The sequence below is a fragment of the Diadema antillarum genome, unplaced genomic scaffold, assembly GCF_040938485.1.
Source record: "Diadema antillarum isolate AM-2024a unplaced genomic scaffold, OU_Dant_1.0 scf00000070, whole genome shotgun sequence".
NCBI classification, from domain to species: domain Eukaryota; kingdom Metazoa; phylum Echinodermata; class Echinoidea; order Diadematoida; family Diadematidae; genus Diadema; species Diadema antillarum.
Genome location: NW_027270959.1, coordinates 1,069,785 through 1,096,989, shown reverse-complemented (window position 1 = coordinate 1,096,989; position 27,205 = coordinate 1,069,785). Strand labels below are relative to the sequence as shown.

General features: G+C 38.2%; 1 protein-coding gene across 1 annotated transcript; it reads left to right on the top strand.

Annotated features, from left to right (window-relative positions):
• The first annotated feature begins 1,316 nt into the window (after positions 1-1,316).
• On the top strand, positions 1,317-22,419 carry LOC139716808 (uncharacterized). The gene is made up of 4 exons (XM_071628340.1): positions 1,317-1,798; positions 2,432-2,541; positions 20,967-21,062; positions 22,092-22,419. Exons 1-4 carry the CDS (start codon positions 1,523-1,525, stop codon positions 22,417-22,419), a joined length of 810 nt encoding a protein of 269 aa, XP_071484441.1. The 5' UTR covers positions 1,317-1,522.
• The last annotated feature ends 4,786 nt before the right edge of the window (positions 22,420-27,205 follow it).

The following is a 27,205-nucleotide window of genomic DNA, read 5'->3' as shown; positions in this document are numbered from 1 at the left end:
GTCGGTATTGGTTAACCCTGTGTGAGTGCTTTGAGTATCAATTTGGCACAGAAACCCATTAGGATTGTACAAACTGTCCAATATATATGGTAGAGAAAGGATTAAGCCTGTCTTTACCGTCGGAGGTTTGTTACTTTGTAGGCCTATCCATACTCGGGTTAACATCCAGAGATAGTTACAGGGATCGTATAGTTTTGGAAGAGACCTATCTTCAGGTTTCAAAATCTTCGAATAATTTCAAAATCAAATATAAAAAAAATTTATTGGAAGATTACAAACATAGCTAGTCCAAGGCATATTTTGTTGTTGCTGTTTTCTGTGTTGTTATCGTCCATACCTCCTTAGCTTTGTTTTGTAATTATTGCATTTTTTGACTTGTTCTGTTTTGTCAACTTAACTGACATTTTTTTTTAATCTGTCAAAGGTATGTATGTTACAGTACATGGGTCAGCTACTCACAAGGACTTTTTCCTTTCTTGCTGCTTCCCCCACCAATGGCATTGTCTTTGTATGTAGTCATACCGCCACATTATTTCTAATTGTATGTCGTATGTCCTATGAATTTTTCTCTTTTTGTATCTCATTATGTACTTTCATGTTTTATTGTATGCTCTGTATATTTTGCTTTAATGCTTGGTGCAAATAAACTAAACTGAAACTGAAACTGAAACTGAAACATCTTGATTTGGTTTTATTTGCATAAGTGCCTATCTAGTGACACTATTATTACAGTATTGTAAACACTTCTTGAGAACATGACTCTGAACCGCGCACCAGAATTTCTTAGTTTTGGCGTCTATTTATTCATGATGATATTGCAGATTAACTCCCGACGTACTGTTCATTGCAAGTAAATCTACAGATTATCAGAAAAAGATTTCTACGATTGTGCGATGTTTGATTACGTATCACATAAAACGGAAAATCTTAATCCGCAAGTTTCCTATTATGGTGGCTTATCATCCGTCGGTATCAATGCCACAATGTTTTCTCTGAAATCCTAGCAATCCTACTCTTTACCATATTCAGCTTTCACTGAAATACATGAAGAAAATGCCGATTACACTTTATATATTAATAAAAACAGCGTTCCCTACCGTAAGTTGTCCCGTGTCAGTTTTACGCACCCTCTTACTTCCGAGCCAGGCGCAGGGCTAGCAGTGCTCTATCTCTCGACTGCTGATTGGTGGAAAAAGTTGACTCACTCCTCGGTCTGTTCCGTTCACAGCCGCCGTCTGCGGAAAGCCTACTTAACCACGGTAAAGTTGAGTGTGGTGCAGAACTGTATAACATCGTTGTACATGCTGACCAGCAGCTAATAAAAGTGGATGTGGAATTAATGCACGCAACCGTGTTCTATGTCATTGACTGATATTTAATCGTTTGTGTTTCTTCCTGAGCATCGAAGTGTCAAAGACGCACTGGGTATCGAAACACACTCATCTGATTTGATTGACAAATCGAACTTTACCCGCTGACAGTGAAACACGGAGTGTGTGAGAAAGGTGGGGGGAACAAGAAAATGAAAATGTATATCCGGACATCGACTTTTATCGTCAATCTTGTGGTGTTTTTGACATCTGAATTTAGCCTTCTAGACGCGACGCAATATGAAGCGGAAGTGGAGAAGAGGGGTGCGGGAACAGAGCGTATGGGGACAGCGCTAGCCATACAGGGAACGGGAACAGGGTCAACAACGCCGGCCAACCCCACCTGCAAGATTTCGGAATTGTCCCTTTCAGACACGGACGTATATTACTATGCTTGCTGCGAAGGAACGACAATCACAAGTCCACTGGTACAGTTTCCCCCATTCCTGGTCTTCACCCCCCCCCCCCCCCCCCGTTTAACCCTATAATTTGTTTACCTGTGGGTTTCAGTCTTTTAACTGCCGTGTGATTGGTGAAGTCTTTTGTTTGCATGCCTATTTCTTTGCTTGAATTTGTTGACCTTGTTTTCATTTTCACCATATTGCCGTAATCCTTTGTAGTGAAGCAATAACTTCGTGACACTTCTTTTTGGGGGTCTCAGTCAAATACGGAACTGATAGAAAACTCACCAGGATTGATTTTGCTCATTCTTTCAAAATCTAAACAGTGAGCCGATGGCAATAATAGTAGGAACATACCAACAATCGTGTTTCAAAGCAAATTCTCCATTAGATGATAATTAGCCGGTTATGAAATACGGGGTCATGTCTTTATCAAACCTTATGTTGAAATTAATCAATTCATCCACATTCAGTGTCACTAAATCATTGTGGTAGGCGAAACGAACCGCAGGGAAATTTGAATCTACAGAGGCTTTATGTCGCTTTCCACACACAAAAAAGGGAAAAAATTGTTACAATGCTCACAACCAATTATTGGGAACTTTTTGAGTAACGCGAAGGATTGTGGATATTCTTCGTTTTCATCTTTCTTAATGGCAGAACGTCGTAAACTGGGATTGTGATCCAGCGAGGAAAACCTACGCCCGCATTAATGAGACGCGTCCATTTTATTGCGGAGGCCTGTCGGGGGAGGAGAATGCAAGGAAAAGGTAAAAGCTATGTAAGCACTGATGGATTTAGCAAGGAAATTACCGGTTTGATTAATCAACGCTTTGTAAGATACGATTTGAAATTATTCCTTATGAAGTTACCAACGAAGAATATCTTATTTTGAGCTGAAGCATCATGTGAAATAAGTGTAAAAAAAAGAAGTAATTCGACGAGCTCAATAAAATATATGTGGTGTATGTCAACCGCGTTCCTCCTTTTTTCGGACAATTGAATATCGTTATGTTTTTAAGGCTGAATTTCTCACTGTGGGTCTTTTTTGCTTTCTCTTTGAATGTAATCTTAGTACTAAAAAATCCCAACGTAATGGGATATCAAATAGTGCACCTGTGCACCCAGCCAAACTATCCCTCCTGCCAAAAAGTGACATGTTACATGGGAAGGAAACTAACTCACTTAAATGACAGTGTTTCCGGCCGGACTTGGAGTGTGGGTAGAGGGTTCTTGGGATGACTTGTCTGGATTTCCGGTTTGTTTGTTTCTGTTGTTGTTATTATTTTCTAGACTGGGGGCACGAGGGTAACATGGTACATAATCATACGTGCTTTCAAGGGCTCACTGCAGGTTGCCTTTAGTTTGCGTGTATGTTTGTGCATGTGTATTGACAGTTTGCAGCACACACACATGCACACCTGGGCCCTGTTTCATGAAAAAATGAAAGTTGATATGATAGCAAAGCAACTCTTGTTGGAATGGCAATTGTCATGACAACGACAAGAATCCAGCTTCCTGATTGGCTGTTGCTATTGGAAATTGTCATTCCAGCAACGGTGAGTTGCCGCATAACACCTTTCATGAAATGGGGCCCTGGTGTGGTTGGGTGCGGCATCGCCTGCGAACTGTACAGCGTCATTTTGCCATACACCTGATGCCAAACTGCGCGTCCACAACTTTGCATTTGTCGCTCGCTCATTAATTTCGTGAGACCTACTGACACTTTACTTCAACATGGAGCTCTAAAAATGACTATTTTCTTTTTACTTTACCATTCTCACACTTGCATTGTAAACTGCTTCTACAGTTTCTACTACAAATACCCTCACACAAATTCCATGGTCACTAGTGCGCAAGCGCGACGAATTCAATCGATTTTCTGCGCTGCGCGTCAGTGTACGCGGAGAACAAAATCGAACGAAATCGCACTTATTGGAGTTGCGCGCTTGCCCTCCTTACTCTAGCGACTACTTGATGGTGGACACTTCAAGCACTACCATAATTTTGCTTTTCTGCAAAAAAAAAAAAAAAAAAAAAAAAAAAGCCTAGGGTAGACTTTCAATGTGTTGGCGCTGTTTTCCCACCTGCACGATCTGAAATATCCAAGCGTTGCTAGAACCCATTTTATTCACCAGAGTGAAGAAAGACACAGCAAAACAAGACACTCGAGCGAAGATTCGATCCTGCATCTTCCTGTGATCCCGTACTCAAACGCGAAGGACTGAACACTGAGCGGCGGGCGTTAGATCGTCTCTTCCTCTCTCTCTCTTTCTCTTCGGCTGCGGGAAAAATGAACAAGAAAAGGGTTTATCCATAAGTAATAAAAAAAAAGAAACAAATAAATCTCCTTTTATAGTTTGACCATGCCCTGTCAAGACAGTGTGAGTCATCTGTTTCGGTCACCATGGCAACGGTTAGTGTTGCTTTCGGTATTAATCGGCTCTTCTTCCTCCTCTTGCTTGAATCCTTGGTAGACTTTTAGAGTATATATACGTCGAAAAAGAAATGTTTATCTTACGATCAAACAGCAACGCGATAGACTTTTCGGTTATGTTTCAGGAATTGTAGTTTACGCTTGCAAAACATGAAAGGTTCAACGACAGACCAAAGCATGCTACCATTAATGTTTTTGTTTTTTTCTTGTCAAATAAGTTAAAATCACCAGACTGGAATGAGTCTGGTTCTAAACATACTTATCATTTTCCTCAACTTTCATGTCCATCAATGTAAACTATACCATCCACCAACAACAGGCAAGCAACACTGTTCCCTGATTATTTCACTGAGGCTTCGCTGCTAAAGGTGTTGTCGAAATGTATCTTTTTAAATAATAACTCGCGCCCTCTTCCTCCCCTCGCCCTCTTCTTCTTCCTCCTCCTCCCCCTTTCCGTATCAATAGCTGAGTCGCCATGGTAACCGCGAGCGGTATCTGTCGACATCGGGTGCAACATGCCAGCTTTCATGTGACCAATCTCTAATCATCCTCCCACGTACAGCATGGCGTTATTAGCATGCCAGCCGAAGGTCGACATTGAGGCCTGCGATTTGTTGAATTTATAATGTTCCTCTTGATATCATAATTAACAGGCGATATCAAATGTCACAGGCTCTGCGTATATGGTGAGGGGGTGCTTCCTCTTACTTTCATGTAATGTTATGTTGTATTAATCTTTCTTATAAGTTCGCCAATTTTCCCCAACTCGCATTCCTTATTCTGCTGCTATCGCGTTTTACAAGCAACAACACGGGCTGACGATTGTTTCGTGCATCATGTCTCCGCTACCGGTACCTTTGGAATTCAGAGGCGATGGATATTTTGCTTTCCCATCTCTCGAATCAACACGATGGTTGTAATTTCACATACCGATTGCCCTATAGGATCATAAAGGTCCAATGAGTCATTACACGAGGTGACATAAGAAGATGAAAACTTGTTAAAAGAAAGAAAAATTGTTAGGTTTAACTTTGCACCCGTGCCAGTGCAACACTAGGAACACGTTTAAAGGTACAATTTTGCATCTTTCTGCTCAGAAAGGTGTAAAATTGAACCCGTATAGGTGCTTCTATAGTGTGGCATAGGGTGCAAAGTTGAACCTATTTTTTTTCTTAGAGTGTGATCAATGATTTGTCCACAGAGACACGCTGAAGTGATAACGACATCTTGCTTTTCGTGAAAGGAAACACTGATCTCTATTATCAGACGTTTTATACGCTTTAACACATAATATCTCTGAATTGAGATTTAACAATGCGATTAGAGTGTTGTAATTCTGCTTCAGTCAGGCATGCCGATAGAAAACCGCAAGCCAACCAAATAACATTAAAAAGAAGAATATCTATGACAGCATTTTCATCTCTGAGTTCAAATTACGAGGAAATATTTGTTCCTGTTTTTCCTCAGTATCGACATTAAGGCTTGTTATTTCTATATGTTCCTTCTGAATGATTAGTTTCAAGACCAGACATGAAACGCCAGCAGCTTTCCTGAAAAAAAAAATAAAAGTAACGTTCTTCCTTTCTCACACGATATATCGTCATTCTGTGTCCGGTATATAGCACTCGGTGAAGCCCACGGGTGCTTCCTGTGACCTCCACTAAACAAAATAGAATTGAACAGAACACAACACAACACGACACAACAACACAAAACAAAGCAAAACAAAGCAAAACAAAGCAAAACAAAACAACCTACAAAAAAACGAAATACAAAGAGTTTTTTTTTCTTTCTTGTGTGTATATGCATGTGAATGCATGAGTATGTGTGTATATGAATTCGTAGATATCTATACGGTTACATGACATTTGCTCCTGCGACAAGTATTGGTTGCTCCCATGAAATATCTGTACGCTATAAGCCAAACAAATTTTACCCACAAGCATATAATCCGAACCCTAATAAACCTAGCTAAGTCGTTGGAGAAGATAAGACGGGGGCAATTACTCTCACGGTAGGAGCAAATGTCGTGTCACCATATATGCATCGCAAATATAGGCCTACATGTAGGACACCATGACTTACATTATAAACATAAAGGTCGAACTCTGTCATATACGTACTTCCGGCAACTTGATTTAGTATTATGTTTATGAACTTTTAGAATGGCGGTTCGTGGGGTTAAACCACAATGACACAATCGGTTACTGTAAAGTTTCCCGTCAAAGGGTTCCTTGAACCCACCCCCCCTCTCTTTCTCTCTCCCCCGGCAAAAAAAAAAAGATACAAGAGAAGAACAACAACAAAACATGCACTCTCGCAAAGTATGAATGGGTGTAAGTACAGGAGTAGCTACATTTGTTTCTCATTAGATAGTTGCATATTGTATTCAAATTTTGCGCAAACTAGGAGCTACAAAAAAAAGGAAGATATCCATAAAACTTGAACAGAGAATACTAACTTGTCCAATCTTGCCCTATACACTTTGTAAACAACTAATGACGCTAATTCGGCCAGTACAGAGTTTCAACTATTAAACCGTAAAACTGAAAACAAAGACCCCCGAAAATGAACAGATGTAGAAATTTCAAACTTATTCATATCACCTGAAAGTAACTATAGACTATAAACTTCATCATTGTTTGGGGAGACGTCGTGGTACAGAGGCTCAGACCCTGTGCTCTTAAGGTGGACGTCCCGAGTTCGAATCTCGTTCGGTCTGTCTTGACAAAGAGGTGTAAAAATGGGCATCAAGAAATGTTGAGTTAGTGCTGGCATTGACGAGGTTACCCCGTCGAATAAGATCATCATTATTGAAGTTAGGAATGTATGTTCTGTTCGTAAATGAAGTTTGATCTAACTTGGAAATTTATACAAAGGTGCAAAAATATGTTCAACTCTATGGTAGCAACGTCGTTACAACAATAACGTTTGGAACTTATTCCGTCCTCAGTATTTCCCGTGTTTCAATGATTCAATTTTGCATTTTGATATTGTAATGTCACTAATGAATGCTCAGAGTATTCACATATATAGACTTCACAGTCATCTACTCTTTTGTGGATCTTACTTGATAGTTGCTAAAAAGGGCCAAATCGTGAACTTTCATTGCACCAAACCATTAAAGTATCTTGCAGCAGTCTACCGTGTATTAATGCAAAAACGTGTGAGATCTCTTTACTCGCAAGGTCAGGCACTTGTCATGATGCTGCGTAGAACAGTCTATACGTATTATATCGCTTCCATGCGAAACTTGCTGACTACGGGGCTGACTATACCTAGACTTTAAGTGCGGAAGAGCAGGGCACTCGATGTAGGAGCATCGTACTAAGCCACCGAATCAGCGCTTAATAGATATTTCCCGTTTGCTAGTGACAAAACAAAATTATCACGACTTACAGCAGCTCATGTCGCCCACAGCATGAAGGACTACTATGCACAAGACACATCACACACTAACACGCTCTCGTATGACTGTCAATGGGGAACATACATTCATGGTTGTCATTTCTACAACAGCCCAATATGGCCGCATTCATGTTGGGGACCACTTTTCCGATATTCATTTCATACATAGACCCGAGTAGAACAACAACAACAACAAAATAAGGAAAAAATCGTGCAAACGAGTAGTTTATACGTTTAATATTTGATAATTGTTATTTCAGTTGCCTTACATAATAATTTCGTCTGAAAGATAGCGTTTAAATACTATTCTGCCAGACACAGCATGTACATCCATGCATACGTACAAATGTACATATGAAAGAGGACATTTGGGTTAAAAGAATATAATTATTGAATAAGAAAATTTACGAGGATTTACAAATCAATTTTTAGTGAACAATTGCATGGAATGCATGTGAAAGCAATGTTGAGAACGAAAAGTTGTGTTGTTTTTCTGCTCTTTTACTTTGTCTAACATGTTTAATTGCGTTTCCCCACGCAAAAAGCTTTTCGGTCTTTCTTGACATTTATACCTCATCAGAAAGAAGTTTATCTCCCCCTCCTTTTTTTTTGCCCAATTTCCTATATTCTAATTACATTATATGTGACCAATTTGGGTAAAAGATAACAATGAGTACGGCCTACATCTTCTTACTCACAGGAAAGACGCCGGTTTGGTCAGCTGCTCTTTATGAATCAAATCACCACTTAAATAATACCATTGTTAGTCAGATCCTACGTTCCAACCACACTGTGCCCGAGGCATGAACGCTGGTACACCAGCACTATAACCCAATCATATAGCCGAGGACAAGACCTAAATGTAAATAATAAAGTGCAGTATAAAAAATGGCTAATAATAGACAAAATGGTCTTTGGCAGAATAAAGTGTTCTAATACCATGTTGAATACTTCCCCTCTATATGAGTCAACATGTGTCTAACAATAAGGCGTGTGTATTACATGAGGAGAAAAGAAAAACATTTTGTGTGTGTGTTAGCAGCGCCAAATAACAGAATAAGACAAATAGACTAACAATTAAACAGCAAAATCTTGTTGCCTAATAGGAAGTGATTCTTGCAAGTTTCCTGTTGGGCTAATCAAAAGGGAAAAAAAGCTGAAAAAAAAACCAAAAAAACAAACAAAAAGAAAACCATATAGCCGGAAATACTTCCGTGGTTTTCTTTAATAGCGAATTTATGATCTAACCTGAAATGACAGATGACATTCTTCATCTAAATCATGAGATTCTGATTTAAGCAAAATAAAGTCAGATGATTGGGCGTCTTCTGATGTGTGCATATCCAAAGTAAGATGATGGAGATGTCAAAAGACTGAAGGATATACATATTTCACTTCATCAATGTAGATTGGGTCTGTGCTGTACATACTGAAATTATATTTTGTCGTCACATTTACAGTTTACGAATTTCTTACTTTCTTTTCTGAGGCAGTCCGTGATTGGATGCCTTTACTTTACTTTACTTTACTTTATCAGAAATTATATTTTCATTAACGTGTTTTAAAAAATCCAATTTCGTGGGTCAGTCAACAGTTCAGTGCTTCTTAAAGAAAATAATCACGAACTTGCGTACAGGCCTAACAGTAATCATGATCATTAGTACCGGTATTAAAACAATTTGTGATATACGCAGATTTTGTTGCAATTGTCCATTAGCTAAAATTAGTTTTTGTGTTTGTTTGTTTGTTTGTTTGTTTGTTTGCTGGTTTGTTTTTTATTTGTTTGTTTGTATGTTTGAAAGACTATAATTCAACGAATGACAATTTGTCATAATATGCTGCAAAGAGTCATTTCCGGTTTAACTCATCCTCGGAACATGAAAATGAAATCATGTTTTGTACCATTCGCGGGGTGCCCAGGTCTATTTTCATCCACTCTCGTTTTGCATAATCACTGTCATGCAATGACACGGGAAACCACATTACCATGAATCATTCCAGATCATAATTATTATGATATATATACTCTCGATTTAGTTCGCATCTTATTTGTCTTTTATTTAACCTAAACAAAGACAAAACAAAACAAAACAAAACATGTTTGTAATAAAGTTACACAATTCATAGCATACGGTTGTAGTATAAAAAGCAAATATTGGGGAATATAACAGTATGACATCTGCTTCTTACATGCCCAATCTATTTGTCAGGCACCCTTAGTTTGTTTTGATGTTTTAATCAATTGATAATAATGTTCTGATCATCTGTTTAGCATCCATTATTTTTGTCAAAACTGCTAATTAATACAATAGACGCTTGTTGATCTAGAAGACCATGGACATAAATCATCACTTCATACGACACAACAGCTACCGGCATTGTTTTGTGTATTTGTTTATTTAGGGGGTGTTCTTTACTATTCTATCGTGTTTTATAGGTTTTCCTCTTTTTATTTCTTTTGCTTGGTTGTTAATGATTTTACTTGATAATTTTTTTCTTTTTGTTTTACCTTTACCTGTGTGTTAAGTTTGGTTTTGTTACCAGTGTTTTGGTTTGTTGTTGTTGTTGTTGTAAACGTTGTTTGTATTTGTTTTCTTTGTTTTGTGTTTATTTCGTTTTGTTTTTTGCTTTTGTCGTTAAATATATGAGCTGCTATGATACGAAGTCCGTTACGCAACACGTCCAGGTTTCCTGTCTAAACTTTCGCATCTTTCCCAAAACACTCTGTCACTGTGATTCTTACGCTTCCGCGTGGTTGACACTATGTCTTCGTTATCGAGGGTCAAGATCGCGACAAAATGGGAAATCCTGACGAACATCCTTAATGGTGGCGTACCCAGAAATTGATAGGTACGGGGCGAAAAGCGCTTCTATGACGTCGAGTAAATGTTTTGGAAAAGTGCTTCCTATAACAGTGGCGTGCATTATTTCTCTTTTTTCTTGGTTTGGTTCCTATATCATGAACCTAGACATAATCCGATACACAAACCTCCCCTGATAAAAATACATGATGTCTCTTATGTTAATTCTAATGACCTTCAAACTACCTGTGATTGAGTATGAGCATTGTTTTGTTTGCATGATTGTCATATCATTGAGGAAACCGCAATGAATACAGTTAAGAGAAAATCTTTGTTGTTTCAAATGATAAAAACAAAGACAAAACAAAACGAAAAAAAAACATGTAACCGAACACTGTCCCCGATAACCTAGCTCTGATCTATTTTCTTTGAGAAGGTAAAACCGTGACCAACTTTCGTAAGACGGGTGGAGAACATTTCTCTTATACCGTACCTTTTTTATCAAAGGGATGACTGAGGGTGAATGTTCACAAACAGCTTTTAACCATCCTCTCACCGTTGCAGACCTCACACTGAAGCTACGCTAATCATCATGCTAATTTGCGACTCATCCTGTACGCGAGCCGCACGTCCGATCCGCATCTTGTAGATTCAAGTGGGCTGGACCGGAGTTACTGAGTATACTCGAAGAGCAGGGTCAGTCCGATCAAGGAGTGCATGACACCTCCTTGGTGCGATTATGCATTGACTGAAAACAATGAACGGATGCTGACGAGCGTTCTGTCGCTTGTGTAATTATAAACCAGCTGGTGACAGTCGCAGAGTGTCAAAACATAGAGATTTATGTAATATACCACAATGACGAGAGTGGCAATTCGCTCCCATAAAAGGTTCCGTCTGGGCAGGGAGCACATGCTCACCATTGTCAAGAGATACTTAATGGGCAAAACACCGGCAAATACCCGGAAGTCTTATTTGACACCGTAATGGTGAAGATGTCAATAATGTGAAACGCAATTCACCCCGTTAATTTGAAGCGATTTCATATTGTATCTCGCCTACTTTTTGTTATACATAGGGCCTCTATGGGTTAACTGCGGTCCATATAGAACGCAAGCTGATATGGCGGAAGGTATAAAGATTGATAATTGACCAGGAGAAGGTATTTTGTCAGTAGATGGTCACATGAAGTATATTCCTTACGATGATAATTGTGGTGTTAATGATTATTATGCAACTACGAGTCTGCGAGTGTGGGTCTTCTATGTACAGTCGAATGAAGATTTGACGAAGACATAATAACATGGTAAAGGGACTCGGTGTCGTGGACAAGAGGGCCACGCTTACAACCAATACGATGACTGCGCGGAAAGTTAATCAGTGGAATCATAGAATTCAATGGTGGCAGGTTTCAACATCAAATCAGTTTGAATCGTGTATGTATAGAAAAAAACAAAACAAAAAGATTTAAAAAAAAGATGATCACAATGGCAGTGAACGGTCAAAAAAAAACAAACACCCAAAACAAAAAACGTGACAAGTGAGAACTTCTTCTCTTCCGCGACTTCCGCTGTGCTTCAAAGTTTGAAGGTTAATCCGCCAACCGGAACTATTACACTCTCGCTTGCACAAGGAACAAAGGACATTGACCAATTGACCAGTCCGCCGTGATCTGCCCCTGAAGAATGTCTGAAAAATAGAAATATTGTATTGTCGCAAAAATGGCGTTATCTTTGTAATGCATGCCATGTATGATTTTGCACAAATATTGTACAATCGAGTTTTTCTTGGTAGTCCTCGTTCATATCGTTGTTCCATGTAGAAATTCATGATAAATTTGCAAGATTATAAGACTGCAGGATAGCAAGAAAATGCAGCTTAAATTTCGGTTATTCTAAACGAGTTTTTATTGGAGATCATTCTCCCTTCATTGTATTGGCACCTTTATCTTTGGCACCCATTGCTTTGCGCTTTACAGTTCTATTCAGTCTTTCCCCTGTTCTTTTCTGCAGATGGTATATCATGAATTCGATGTTTAAGCAAGCATTGCGTTGAAGCTGTTCTTGAATCAAAAGACTTCTTATATGGACCCACACGAGAAACAACCAAATTTGAGCCAAAACTGCTGACGGAACATTTTGGTAATATTTATGGCAATTTAATCGTTCTTGCTTGACGCATAATGGTTATCACGGAAAACCGGTATTTAAAAAGAATGAATAAGAGCTAGATATCATAAAGCTATACTGAGTTATCTATCACGGAAGCTGTCAAGAAACATAGGAAACTTCAGCTGTTCCCAGAAAGATAGTTGATAAATGTTTACACACTCACTTCCTGAGTTTATCCATGTAATTCTCACTTCATTACTGACGTGACAAAAAGAAAAAATCTATCCGCAGTGCCGTATTTCATTCGATATGACAAGCGCCCTCACGTGGCTATGTTCGCTGTAGCGAAACCACTGACCTACACAAGCATGCCATGCACGCACGCACCGCGCACGGCTAAAATGCTCAACTTCTATAGGTGTCTGAAGGGATCGGTAATTTCTGTTTCTTACACATTAAACATGATAATTATTATATTCTGCTTTGTAGTCTTTTCGATTCCTTAATTCTTCAACTTTTACAGCTATTCATCTTTAAAAAAAAATCAAACACCGCGATAATAAGCTTTCGAACAATGCATCAATGAGAATTTTAAGCGTATCTTTTTTTCTTTTTTTTTTTGAGGGGGGGGGGAAGAGGGTTGTCAAAAGACTAATGTTGCAGCTCCTTCAACGGAACATTTATTTCTATGCTGGTGTGTTTGTTTGTGCTTTGGCAAATAGAGTCAATTATGTCTGAACCAAGTGAACATGTGCAACTAGTAATCTATTTTTTTGAAGAAATCATCAAAGTAACTTCAAATCCAAATCTTAGAAAATAACTTATTATTCAATAAGTTTGTTTCACATTATGTCCGTCGACAGAAAATGGCCGTGCTTTATCTCGCATTCTAATCTCTGTAGCAGACTTTTAACACCCAAAGCTTTTTATTGCTCTGAATTTTCATATGATATTGATTTTGAAGTTTACATGCTAATTTTGACCGAAAATTGTAAACTCAGACCTGAAAACTATGACCGAATGTAACAAACAAACATGCCAAGCAACATCTGAGCATCATGTCAACGCTCTTACTAAAATGAGTAATAGCTGTAATCGTGTCACACACACAGACACACACACCCTCATGACCGCGTACACACACACACACACACACACATACACACACACGCTTACATACACACACATTCAGCTGATTAGCTGCAAATGTACCTTGGGAATTGTGCGATTCCAGATGAAGGGTTCTGTTGCCCTGGGAGTCCGTGATCATGCACTTTCGGTATTATGCCTAGACAGGAAACGGACTATCTTGGTTTCGCTCGACCTCTTTTGAGGACGATAACATATCATCTCTCGTGGGGTCAGCGGAATACTGGCAAGGCCGGAAGCCGGCGTCGAAAACTCATCAAAGTAGTAGAACCAGCTATATCCCTGTCAAAACCATGAGCGATCTGTTTCCATATGATGTTCATGGCATCTTGGGACCTTGAATCCGTATGGGTTAATTAAGAAAAAAAAATGTGACTTTAATGCGAATGATACCACGCGCGTGCGCGGTAGGCTGACAGAACACAAAACTTGCCTACAACCATGGAAGTACGTTTACGTGACAGTTGTTTTAACCTCACAATGTGATTAATTAGCTACTCATAGTAGTTTACAGTAACCATTCTTGAGGTCCAGAATGAAGTATAAAATATAGAAAAATAATGGAATAGAACAACAACAACAACAACAACAATTCGGATGCAAGTTAAAAACGTTAAATCTCCGAACTGCTCATGCCTTGACAATGACCCCGTGCACTCTACGATCTAGTGTGCCACACTATGAACTGTGTATACGTTGCATCGCGGGATTTTAAAAACTCGCAAAATTGCAAAAATAAGAAATAAATAACTAAATACATTTTCAAAAGCCGTTCATTTCGGATGACTGTGAATGGAAGTTTTGCCTGCCAAAGAGCATATGCTTCAATACTTCACTAATCACTTTTGATTATATTCCAATAAATCTCTGAATAACTAAGAAAGAAAATATTCATCATTATAGTCACGAACACTCCATATGTCTGTCCATCTTAGAAATTGTAAGAATTATTATTTTTTCTTCCAGTGGATGCTTTATAGGGACGTCGTTATTGCGTCAGTCAATCCCGGTGTCAAACATGAATCGCCTCTCTTTTTTGCAAAGGAAAAATGAAAATTAGATCAGTAACTCAGAGAGAGGGGGAGAGACAGACAGACAGACAAACAGACAGACCAGAACGTGTGTTTGTGTTTGTGTGTGTGTGTGTGGGGGGGGGGGGGGAATCGAGCTAGGCCCTATGTCGTTTAGCGGAAATGACAGGGTCCCTGTCTTCACCCAAGTGTACAAAATGGGTTCCTGGACAGGTACCTGGCATTTCATGAGTGATCACGGCTCTCTAGAGCAATGCCTACTCTAGGGAGAGGCTACCCTAGGGAAATTACATGCTTTGTTATCATTATTAATGTTATATTAATAAATCATTATCATTGCCTTAATTTCAGTAGCGTCATAATTGGTTGATATACATAGATTATAAGCAATTCATGGTAGCATAATAGATATTGCTGCTGTATCTTTATTGCTATCATTATTTGCGTTATCAAACAGAGTAGAGAACGTGATGACATGACATTCCTTCAAAGTATCTAGGCTTCAAATTTGTGAATCAGAAGAATCCCCAGGTCAACTTTTAGATTGTTTTTGATTTCCGTCGGATATGTCTGGCGAAGCCAACGAAGGTTCGATGCAACATTTGCCAATCAAATAATGTCTGTAGGTGGTATACGCAAATTAATTTATTGTCATGCACGAGACTTAGCGTTCATAGTGACTTATTCTAACAGAAGAAAAAATTAATTGTGCTCGCTATTGGTCTTTAGTAAGGCTTGATGAATTCTATATCTCTGGCAAGGCTTGGTGTAAGAGGTCTTTAGCGGAGAATAAGTAAGGTTTTATTTAAGTTGTCTGCTCAACTACACTGTAAAAACATCGGTGTTAGATTTAACACCATGGGTATTAAATCTAAACCGATCAAACTTCAATAGAGGACCACACCCACAGGTGTAGAAAATGTATTGTGACGGTGTTAAAAAGTGCTCGCCTGGCACTTCGTGGTGTTAATTTGACACTGTGGCTGGTGATATTTTTGACACTGCGCTAGAGTTAATTCAATAATGACACCGCATGGTGAACAGTTGATTTGATATTGGTGGTGTTAAAGGACAAGTCCACCTTCATAGACATGTGGGTTGAGTGAATGCAGCAATATTAGTAGCACACATCAATGAAAGTTTGAGGAAAATCGGACAATCCGTTCAAAAGTTGTGAATTTTTGAAGTTTCTGCTCAGTCACGGCTGGATGAGAAGACTACTATAGCTTGTGATGTCATATGAGTACAACTATATAAAGAAAGTATAAAGAAAATTCAATATATTCTCACTTTTCTCACATAATAAAAGAACACTCGACTTCTCTCTTTCAGAAGTCAGGGGAAATAATATTACCCCTAACATAAGTCAGTAACAAGTCGAGGAAATGTGCACTTTATTCAAAAAGTTAAGTTTTGTGAAATTCTCTTTTTATTTTCTTTATGTCGTTGTACGCATATGACATCATACACTGTAGTAGTCTTCTCATCCAGCAGTGACTACGCAGATACTTTAAAAATTCCTAACTTTTGAACGGATTGTCCGATTTCCCCCAAACTTTCACTGATGTGTCCTACTAATATTGTTGCATTCACTCAACCCACATGTCTATGAAGGTGAACTTGTCCTTTAATTTCAATGGTATAACACCCGTCCATCTTCAATAGGGGACCACACCAACTGGTGTTACTGTGGTGTAAATGTATTTACAGATTTTTTTTTTTCAAAAATCAAGTACTTTATCGGAAAATTCTTTATCGTCTTGTTGAAGTTCAAAATTAACAAGAAGTGCAGTAACTAAGAAACTATTCAAAAAACAATTTTAAATATTGAAATGACACCAGGAGGTGTTAGTCTAACACCATGAATAAGCACCGGAAATTTAACACCAGCTCGGTGTTTCGTTTCCTTTTTGCAGTGTAGGCTTAATATACGTTGTCTTTACTCAGGCTTGGTATAGGCATGGAGCTACAAACGAACGTTTGTAGCTCCATGGTATAGGCAATCTTCGGTTAGTTGGTAATGCTCTGTTCCTTAATTTGACAATTTAAGTCAAACGGTTAAATTCCATGTATATATACCATGGCTGTGAGTATTTTAGAGACTATCAATTTTCCGTCGCTGGATCTTTTAACGTAGTGATGTATTTGATTCGGTTGCCCCTTCTGTTGTCATATGAATCAATTTCTGACTTTGTTTGAGAGGTATCTAAACTTACAGAGAAAACGTGATGAGCGAGTGGAATTATCAGTAGGGTTGCTCGAGAGAATATACGAGTTTTCATGAACATCTCAACATTTCTAGGCCCGTAACGTGACTAATCGTTCGAGGACATGAAATTTTTGTCACAGTTTTGCAAAAGCGATCGCTGATGAGTGAATACATTACATTTAATACATGCTCTAACAACATGCATGTTTCATATTCATCCTGCGAATGGAATGACTTTGGGCGCTGTTCTGAGACTGTAAAGAACTTTGATTTTGTTGTTTTTGTTTCGATTTGTTTTGTTTTTTACGTGTTCCCGTCACGCCTGACGTGTATCTTTCATTGGTCGCTGTTTAGCTTGTCTGTAGCCATGGCAACGTTAAATGTCAACCGCTCCCGCGGCGTGAGCTGGCAGGAAAAGGGTGTGCTTCGATTCACTGTCGTGATGTATTTGATATCTCAATCTCAATTAAAGTAGAGAGTAAGTGACAAGATGGCGCGCTTTCGACCTACTCGTATACATTGAAGAAATACCGCCCTCTCTCGTCTGTCTGCTTAGTTAGCAGTCTTTGTATTACTTCGACTTGGACACATATCCCAGATCGCCTGTTCCATTCCAGCCAAAAAAATCTCAGACGATGGCCATTGTCCGATCTGTCCTAATTTCAAATTCCTCCCCGTAGCTACCAGCTGTTCAGAAATACACCAAATGAACGTAAAGCTAACCAACAACATCAAAAATCCAGCTGTTTTCTTCCCAGGTAGGCGGTTAATCTGTCTTGGCGATTTTCCGAGCTGCCGAACTGAAAAAAGGCCAACCCATAAAGTTAGCATATAAGGTTTGCCATTTGAAGTTTCCGCTTGTCAATGAAATGTTTTGAATAAAAACAAGCTGACATGCGATATAGTTGGCCAACGTACTTGAAGCGGTATTCCTGTTAAACGAGATCATGCAACTGGTTTCATTTGCACAGGTTGTTTTCATGTTCTTTGAACATTCGCGGCGTGCATGGTTCCAAAAACTACTAAAAGCATTCTTTCTCACCCCTCTCTTTTTCGACTGACAGCAGTTTTTGTAATACGGAACTTGCTTCTAAGTTTTAGCGAATGTAAACTAAAGAAATCAGACTAGTCTTGTTTAGTTTGTTTAATAAGTTTCCGGTGATGCCAGCATTACTTCGTCATGTTTGAAGTAAAGAGGATATTACCTGACATTTCTTGGTTTGTTTTTGAAGATGTTTCCTTTGTGTAATTTTTCCTGATTTTGAGTCCGTTCAATTATCCGTTTTCTTGAAGAAAAAAAAAATTCCTTTTTACACTTTTTGCTCTGTAGGCGTATATGCTTGCCTTTATCCTTGTCACCTGTCCGTTCAAATGTGGTAATCCTAGAGCAATGCCTTCCGAACGGAAGCAACACTTTTGGCTTATCTAAATGTTTGCGTCATCATTTTTCCTGAAGTCAATGCAGCGTTAGTAACTTTTGGTTTATCAGTGAGGGCGACTTTCTTGGTCACCTTTGAGCTTAGGAAGGAATGAAATTACCATGTTTGTGTAATGATACCGTACAAACGAGCAATTCATCGCAGATTGATGACGGTATAAACGACCACGGAAGACCGGTCAGGTGAGTCGGCGTGTCCTCCAAAGTTGTCTTTTTTTAAATCCTTTCTGTGCTTTTAGTGCAGATTGGCATAGAAAACCCCATAGCATTGTACATACTCTCGAAAGTTCCTGGCACAGAAAGGGTTAGTCGTTGTTGTTGTTGTTGTTTGTTTTGTTTTGTTGGTTTCTTTGTTTGTCAGTGTGATAAGAATAATATTTGCTACAGCCACAATGCCTTGGAGTTGGATGAGACAAGTTGATATCTTAATATCCGACCTATTCTCACTAAGAATGCATACCTCTCACACCTATAACAGGCCGCATTTCTTGCCCCAACTCCATCAGAAGATCAAAATAAGTCAGTGCATGCAAAAACAAAAAAATGGTAGTAATAAATGCAAAAATGAATTAATTGGTAAATAGACATACCATTTAAAAGAGAACATTACGGTGGAAACATTGCTAATCAGCTCCATGTATCAATGAAAAAATATATGTTTAAATGTACAGATGGATGAATAAAAGATCGAATGAATAAATATCATTATACATCAACAAATAAATTGATAAAGACACTTGTACATGAGAGAACATGTGATCTGCATGGCGTACAAATTATTTTGAATGAAATACGAAAGCCATAAATCCAAACACCGATTTATAGGTTCAATCAAAGTTATTTTGGTCACTCTCGCTAATCGAGAAAAAGTTGAAATCATATATACCGTATGTCCCTCCCCCCCCCCAAAAAAAAAAAAAATCACAATGGTACCTTCTTCAATGATAATTTCAAAAATAGTGAATTAATCCAAATACAATTTCAGGGTATAGAACTATAACTCATTGCCCACATCTTACAGAAACCCCCTTCGATTTGTTTTAGGGGTCAAAGAGAAATTAGGAATTTTGTAGAGCATGTCAGGAATCTCTTTCCTCCAAGTTCTGTCTATTGTGTTCACACATTAATTTGCATTTCCAAGAGCATCCAAGTGCTAAACCTGGAAGAATCAGACCCATGACATGCTTTACAACAATCCACATTTCTCTGTGACAGTTTAACCATATTGAATGAGGTTTTCTGCAAAATAGAGCTAAGATGTTATATTTTAAGACCCTGAAGTCAAATTTAGACAGTTTGATCATATTGGGTGTTATCAGTGCGAAAAGTGGATTGTATTTTTTTTTTTTGGGGGGGGGGGACATACTGTATTATGACAAGAATATAGTTTGAAATACTACGAGTCCGATTCGTGTTCAGGTGATGTTCAAATTCTTAATAAATACACTTTGAGGTTATATATTCGAAGCATTGTCATAATTGCTTAGACATGTTGATCTATAGCCACATTGGCACATACACGAAAATGTATGTTGCCATGTTACAGCTCAAATGAAAAATAGATACACTGACACACAAACAAACAAACGAACGAATAAATAAACAAACAAACGAGCAAACAAACTAAGAGAATACAAGTTAATTCTTCTCTCCACTTGGAACTTGGAAGATCCAGTTCCATTTTTGCTGTGAAAGTCAAATATCTCACGTGTTTCCCTAAGACATTCACTTCTTTTGGAACTATCAGATTAGTCATACTTATCTTTTTTTTTTCTGATGCTATCGAAACAAAGCGATCACCTTCTGCTCCGTGCTTTTCTTTTCTTTTTGTTTTCCGACCTTCTATCTTCTTCCATTGTTTTTTATACTATCCTTGGGATTCTATTTGTTTTGACAGCTAGGCTCAGATCGGAAGAATCCAGGTCAGGTCGGACAAATTAGCATTGTCAGCGATTGACAGACTTCCGATACCGAATAAGGAAATCGATTTTGGTAGTGATAGAGCCTGGGAACTGAACTCTTGCACGAATTAAGTCTGTCTTTTTCTTTGGACGAAAAAACGCTAGGCCGCAATTACTTGAGCGTCAGAGTCAGTGGGAGAGTGACAGTGTTCACATCTACACAGGGTGAGGTTCTCGAGAAGCTTTACTTTTCTTTTTAATAGTTTTGAAAAGCAAGGAATTGGACGCGGTAGAAGATAGGAATGGACTTTGCAAATCTCTAGCAAAGCGACAGCTAAATTTCGCTCACGATACCTTTGTGGCTCTTAGGTGATCGATCGTATGTATTATGCACCTTGGCACAGGCATCCTGCGTTATCATGTTCGCGAACTGCTTCTCAATCAAATTTTTCTGAGACTTTTCGAGCAGTTGGTTGTATGGCAGGCCTAGTCTTCACAGACGGCATGATTAACTTATTCTGATTAAACGTTATAATCAATGCTTTCTACTATCTCTCCCATGATCTGTCGCTAAATGGCGTCAAACATCAGATTTATTTTCATTAGTGAAGATGGCTGGCCTACAGTGGTCTGATTATGAATTATGAAAGAATGATCTATGCTAGATATCAAGTTTGAATCTGTATGTTCTCGTTTTTTCTTTCGCACAGATGTGACGATAGATGGCGCTGGTTGACTTCTGAGTCCTGCTTCAAGTGGACGGAATGTTTCAAGGGAGTCTGTCCTTTTGAAGCGGAGAAGAGAGGGTAAGAAAAACCGCAGAAATTCCTCTGTTTTTGGACCATCAAATATTATTTTTTGTTTCGAGTGAACACCAAATGAAGAATTCTTATGATCAACCTTATTGTGGATTACGTAAAACCGAAGCAACGGTGGTAGTATCAGTTACCATTAGGGTGATAATCGTAATTTTGATGGTAAGGCTCTTGATCGTGCAAGATTGGTGGTGGTGATCATTATTATGATGATGGTGCATGATGACGATGACGATGATGATGATGGTATTGTTGCTGTTTCTGCTGCTGACGATGATGGTAATGATATTACTGCTGCTGCTGCTGCTGCTGCTGCTGCTGATGATGATGATGGTGATGGTAATGATGATGGTGGTGATGATGATGATGATGATGCTCAGAGTGGTAAAATATTTTAGTCTTTATGGTAATGTGTCTATACTAGCATAGCAGTGCTGACGAATATGGTAACGGACCAAGATATTGATGATATTGTTGCAGATGCTAAATATGCTAGTTATATTTTCATTCGTTTCCGATTAAAGGTTATAAGATCTGCACTCACCTAAAAAACAAATAGCAGTAATTCTGAAATATAAGGAGATTTCACTATTCTTCTCAATAAACAATAACTGTAGACGGTTTATTATAGAAACAGTTTTTATTATAACTGTTGTTCACATTTTGTATATTTCACAATACTTACAATTGATTATACTGATTTATATTATTACATTGGTGGTTCCTATCCCTGACTCACATTTTAGAACTTTTTGAACCATGCTGGGGTTTTTGTTACCTCTGAAAATGGTAAATAATACCTTTAAAGGGGTGCTGGACTGAGCTTTGACAATAGTAAATGAGTGAATTAAAGAATAATACGGTGAAGCACTGACGATTACTATAATATGAATCCACTAAGTCATTTGTAAAGCTCACATCATGATTATCAGAATCCAAACATCAATATCTTTATTCATGACATAAAATGTTCCCTCGATAAACTCATCCGTTCCAATTTTGACTATTTGTCACGGCCAGGTCGGCAGCGGACGCGGCCTTCTGCGGCGATGGGCGTTGCGACGGGACGGAGTCTCGGCAGACCTGTCCGACGGACTGCTGCCCGCACGAGAACGACCGCTGCATGGTCGCCAACAACACGTGCCCTGAGACGTGCTGCAACGAGCCGTCGTGTTGCAAGTCGACCTTCGGCGCCCTCAGCACCGGCCAGGTCTGGCTCGTCATCATCGTCGGGGTCGTCGGTGGCATCCTTCTCGTCAACCTTATCTGCTGTTGCTGCTGCTACTGCTGCTTCAGGAAATGCTGTTGTGGGGGTGGCAACAAGAGCGGTAGCAGCGGTGTGGTATGATCGACGGCTACTACATGTCGAGGCTCTATCGGCAGTCACATTATGTGCTTCCTGATAAGAATCGGGTGCGCGTGCTAATAACTACATGAATAGTAAATTACAAAGTATTCGTCTTTCACTGTAGAACTGGTATCAAATAGCATTTAGCGTCTATTTTCGTTTCTTTACAGAGGTATATTTTGTCATATTGATTCGAGATATATTGTATACATTGTATACTTCAAAAACTGATTTAATGTCATAGTGCCTTCCATGTGATATTTAGCCTTTGAGCAGGAAATAGTTTAGTGTGTGCGTGTGTTCGTGTGTCTATATGTATGTGTCTACGTGTATGTGTGTGTGTGTGTATGTGTGTGTGGGAGGGGCGTGTGTGGGAGGGGCGTGTGTGCTTGTGTGGCTTATGAATGTGTTGTTTATTGAGGATTGTTGAGGCCATTTAAAGGATTTTAACCTTTTGTATCATCTATGCAATTATTTTCAAATTCCTTTTTTATCATAAAACGTGAAAAGCATCTCCCTTGGGTATCTGCTCACAGTATCTGAGAAGATATCACTGTGGTGGTGTAAATTTACAGTTGAATGTCACATTTCTGAAAGAATACACATCGTATATATACAATATATATAATTATAACGATAAGTGTATTTCAATTCTATTTGAGAGCAGGGGGGGGTGGTGGAGATTCAAGTCTGCCTCGAATACTTTCACATCCCTTCACTGTCGATGTTTTTTTTTTCACCCCGTGTGAAAGCATTTTGTAGTCTTCCTGTCAGTATCAAACTGTGTTTTCTTAACCTGGTCGTTGTCAGACAAGCCTGTCAAAACACAATACCTTCGTGGGAATTACATCCAGGATAAGGGCACTGCAGCTTCGGGGGGGGGGGGAACAAACCACTTCTTATCAATTTGATAATATGATAAGATGATCCCACTTCACATCAAAATTAGGCTCTCTAAATATTTAAGTTGAAATTGGACAAAATAAGGCAGTGCCGAAAGGTACCATAGTCTGAACGACGGTGAGATATAAATTGCTAAGTTTACTTTACTTAGGGGTTGACATCATATGGACTTGAATTCATCTTGAGATACGTCTATCTGGTCAAGTTCACACAAAATTTGGGAACATTTTGGACAAACAGTTCCTAAGATACAAAACAAATGGATATTGCGTGCGCATGCGCGTGGGAGTGCGTCGGTGTCATAAGCTTGGTTCAAAGAGAAAATCACTTTGGCTCCGTCACTCTGGAGTGTATATCATTACAGCAAGATGTGTTTGACATGAAAACAACCAACGACCACGACGTCAATCAATCAATGACAATACATGGTGTGTGTGTGTGTGTTTTTTTTTTTTGCATGACGATGTAGCTTTTTACGCATCAGCTTTGACATGTTTGGCCTTAAATTTGTGAGTGCAATACAAATGCGTACAGGAATATCTTGGCCTGCAGGTCTACTGAAGCTATCTTACCTCTTCTGAAAACTCACTGCGTTACGTTATTGACCATTATTAACTCAATGATTGTCTTATAAGACTTGTCGTCAGATGATACCTATACATCCTATTTTGTAGGTACATATAGCATTATGCAATCTTTAAGCATGTCGGATCATTGAAGTTATTAAGTTCTCTCTCTTCTCTTCCTTGTCTCTATTTATCTATCTATCTATCTATCTATCTATCTATCTATCTATCTATCTATCTATGTATGTATCTATGTATCTATCTATCTATCTGTCTATCTATCTATCTGTCTATCTATCTACCTACCTATCCTACTATCTATCCATCTGTCTATCTATCTATCTATCTGTCTATCTCTCTATCTACCTATCCTACTATCTATATATCTATCTATCTATCTGCCAATCAGTCGATTTATCTGTTGATCGCTTTACCTATCCGTGTGCCTATCTTTCAGCTCCCCGTCTGTCTGTACTGCAGGTACTATATCTGTCTGTCTGTCTATCTATCTACTTACCTATCTTCTATCGTTCTATATCATCAGATCTATCTATACATATTTCTTTCTTTCTTTCTTTCTTTCTTTCTTTCTTTCTTTCTTTCTTTCTTTCTTTCTTTCTTTCTTTCTTTATGTATCTCTCTATTACATGCGGATGTGCGAATATTCTGTTTGTCGTTGATTTCAAATTGGGATTTATAGTTTATGTATATGTTGTCTGTGAATGTGTGTATATCAAATGTTTGTGATTACTAGTATTTAGAATATGCCTAATAATTACTTTAGAGTAAGTTGATTCATTCGATCTGTTTGACCGCAAGGTTGTTGGTTGAACGATTGAATGAATGGACAATCAGCTAACGATCATAACTGCCATATTGATCGAAGATGGTGATCGCCGCTTACAGAGTAGGTGTGATCGTCATCAGTATCGCGATGTTCTATGCAACTTGTAAATACGGTGTAGTATAGTGTACTTTGTAAATAAAAGATTGATTAAATATATCCTGTATATCGGTAAGGATGACGTATAAGTAAACACACATACGTATAATGCATACGTGTAATGTGCATATATGACCGGGAGATAATGTGTGTCAACCTGGCTACTGAAACTGCCTTTTTTGTCACCCCTCAATGGAGAGGGGTGCCTGTATGAGTGTAATTGAACAGTAATTCTATGTTAATTGTACATAGATTTAATAACTATTAGGTTTTTTATTTGTATATAAGAGCTATACATTTAATTGTATGAAAATTTTGGGTTGAATATTGGTTATGCCTCCTCAAACACGTTGTACACTATCATCATTCTATAATCAAGCACGTTTTTTTTAAGGTAAGGATGCGGTTAAAGATGTTGAAAACAAAGTGATTTCATCCAACACAGGAGAACTGCCAAACACATATTTCATACCACACAAACCTCATCTCACCTTTGTATCTACTCAGAAAAACACATAGCCCTCCCCTTGCTTTCGTTTTACTTTAATTCAAATTCCCTTAAACCTGTAAAGGCCTATACGAAATCATAAGTCTTTCTTAGCATCGACTGGTATGACGGCCTAAGCCCTAAATGACGGACAGAACACCGAATTTCTTGATGTGGGGTTAACGTTAATCCTTTCGAAGCTGGTCGGCGTATGTGCAGTACGTGTTGTTCTTTATCTTTTTCATCATCATCATGCTATAATGATAATGATAAAAATGATGATGATGATGATGATGATGATGATAATAATAATAATAATAATAATAATAATAATAATAATAATAGTAATAATAACAATGTTAATGATAATTAATATCATTATTATTATCATCAAAATTGTTATTATGACGTTATGGAAAGAGTGCACGTGCGTATGGATGTGTATGACCAACCTGTATGAGTGTCTTACAAAAGCATCCAAGGCTGCAAAATTCTCAACAAAATGAGAAAAAAAGTCTCTTGGAGTTTACTGCATTAATTCAGTATGTATATAAATCGAAATATGGAATGAGTAAGTCATTTGAATAAATGAATGTTACATTTAAACTTAGCTCAGTTCTATTCAGGTTTTCTAACGTTTACCAGTTGATCAAAATGCAATGCATGAGCGCTTCGCCACAATATTATTCCACGAGACGTCTTAATTCCTAAAGGGTATATCTGATATCTTTATCCGTTTACTGTATATTGACCCTTATTTGTATAAGTATTATTATCTGAATAAATACTGTCTTTACAATCCCAAGTCATCCATGGTATAAATGTATTATTTTATTTAATGTGTGAGAATCGATTTCATCATCGATACTGCAGTCGCATTTCACTTTACACTTTTTTTAATATCATCACACACGCACACACACACGCACACACACATGCACACACACACACACACACACACACACACACACACACACACACACAGACGTGACGTATGGACCGTACATGGTATTAGGCATTTGGATAACACGTGAGAGACAAGCATGTAATTAATGGACGCAGCGGAAGTAGCAAAAGGCCAATTGGCCTCAAGCATCCGGTCACAACCACAAATTTCTTTGAGAAATAATCTTTCACTTACAGACAAAAGAATCGGGATTCAAGGTGAAAAAATGTCTAAAAATTGTCATACGAGCTTTAAATCTAAGTAGCTCTGGTTTAATTTGGTTCATTCACTAAATGAATATAATCTAATACATTTGCTTCAGCGTAAATTCAGAAAACACGTTAAAGTTTGGAGTGGTGAAACCGTAGTCTGTCTTTAAAGGGGAAATCCAGTCCAAATATAAGTTAATCTGATAAGAAAGAGTAAAATATTACAAGTTCAACGGTAACTTTGGTCGAAATCTGATGAAAAATGAGGAAGTTATGACATTTTGAAGTTTTGTTATTTTGGGGAAAACAGTTCTTGAACAGTTAATACGAGTGATTATTATGTAAATGGCAAAGTGAGCATATCATCCCCTCACAACTTGCCACATAGTTTGTACATAAAACGTTAAAATGTCTAGTTTTCATTCAAACGCAATTATGGTCTTGGCTCAAATCCTGGTATATCTATCTGATCACTATTCTGAAGTTATCAACCTGGAATAACATCATGTTTCACACTTTAATGACAAAAATATTGAATTTTCGTCATTTTTTCTTGTGCACGATCAATGGAAAATTGTGAGGGTATAACATGATTAGCTCACTCATTTGCATGTTCATATCCACTGTACAAGAACTGTTTGCAGAAATTAGAAAAACTTCAAAATGTCATAACATCCTCATTTTTCATCCGATTTCAGTCAAATTTTTACCGTTAAACTCGTAAGTTTTTTT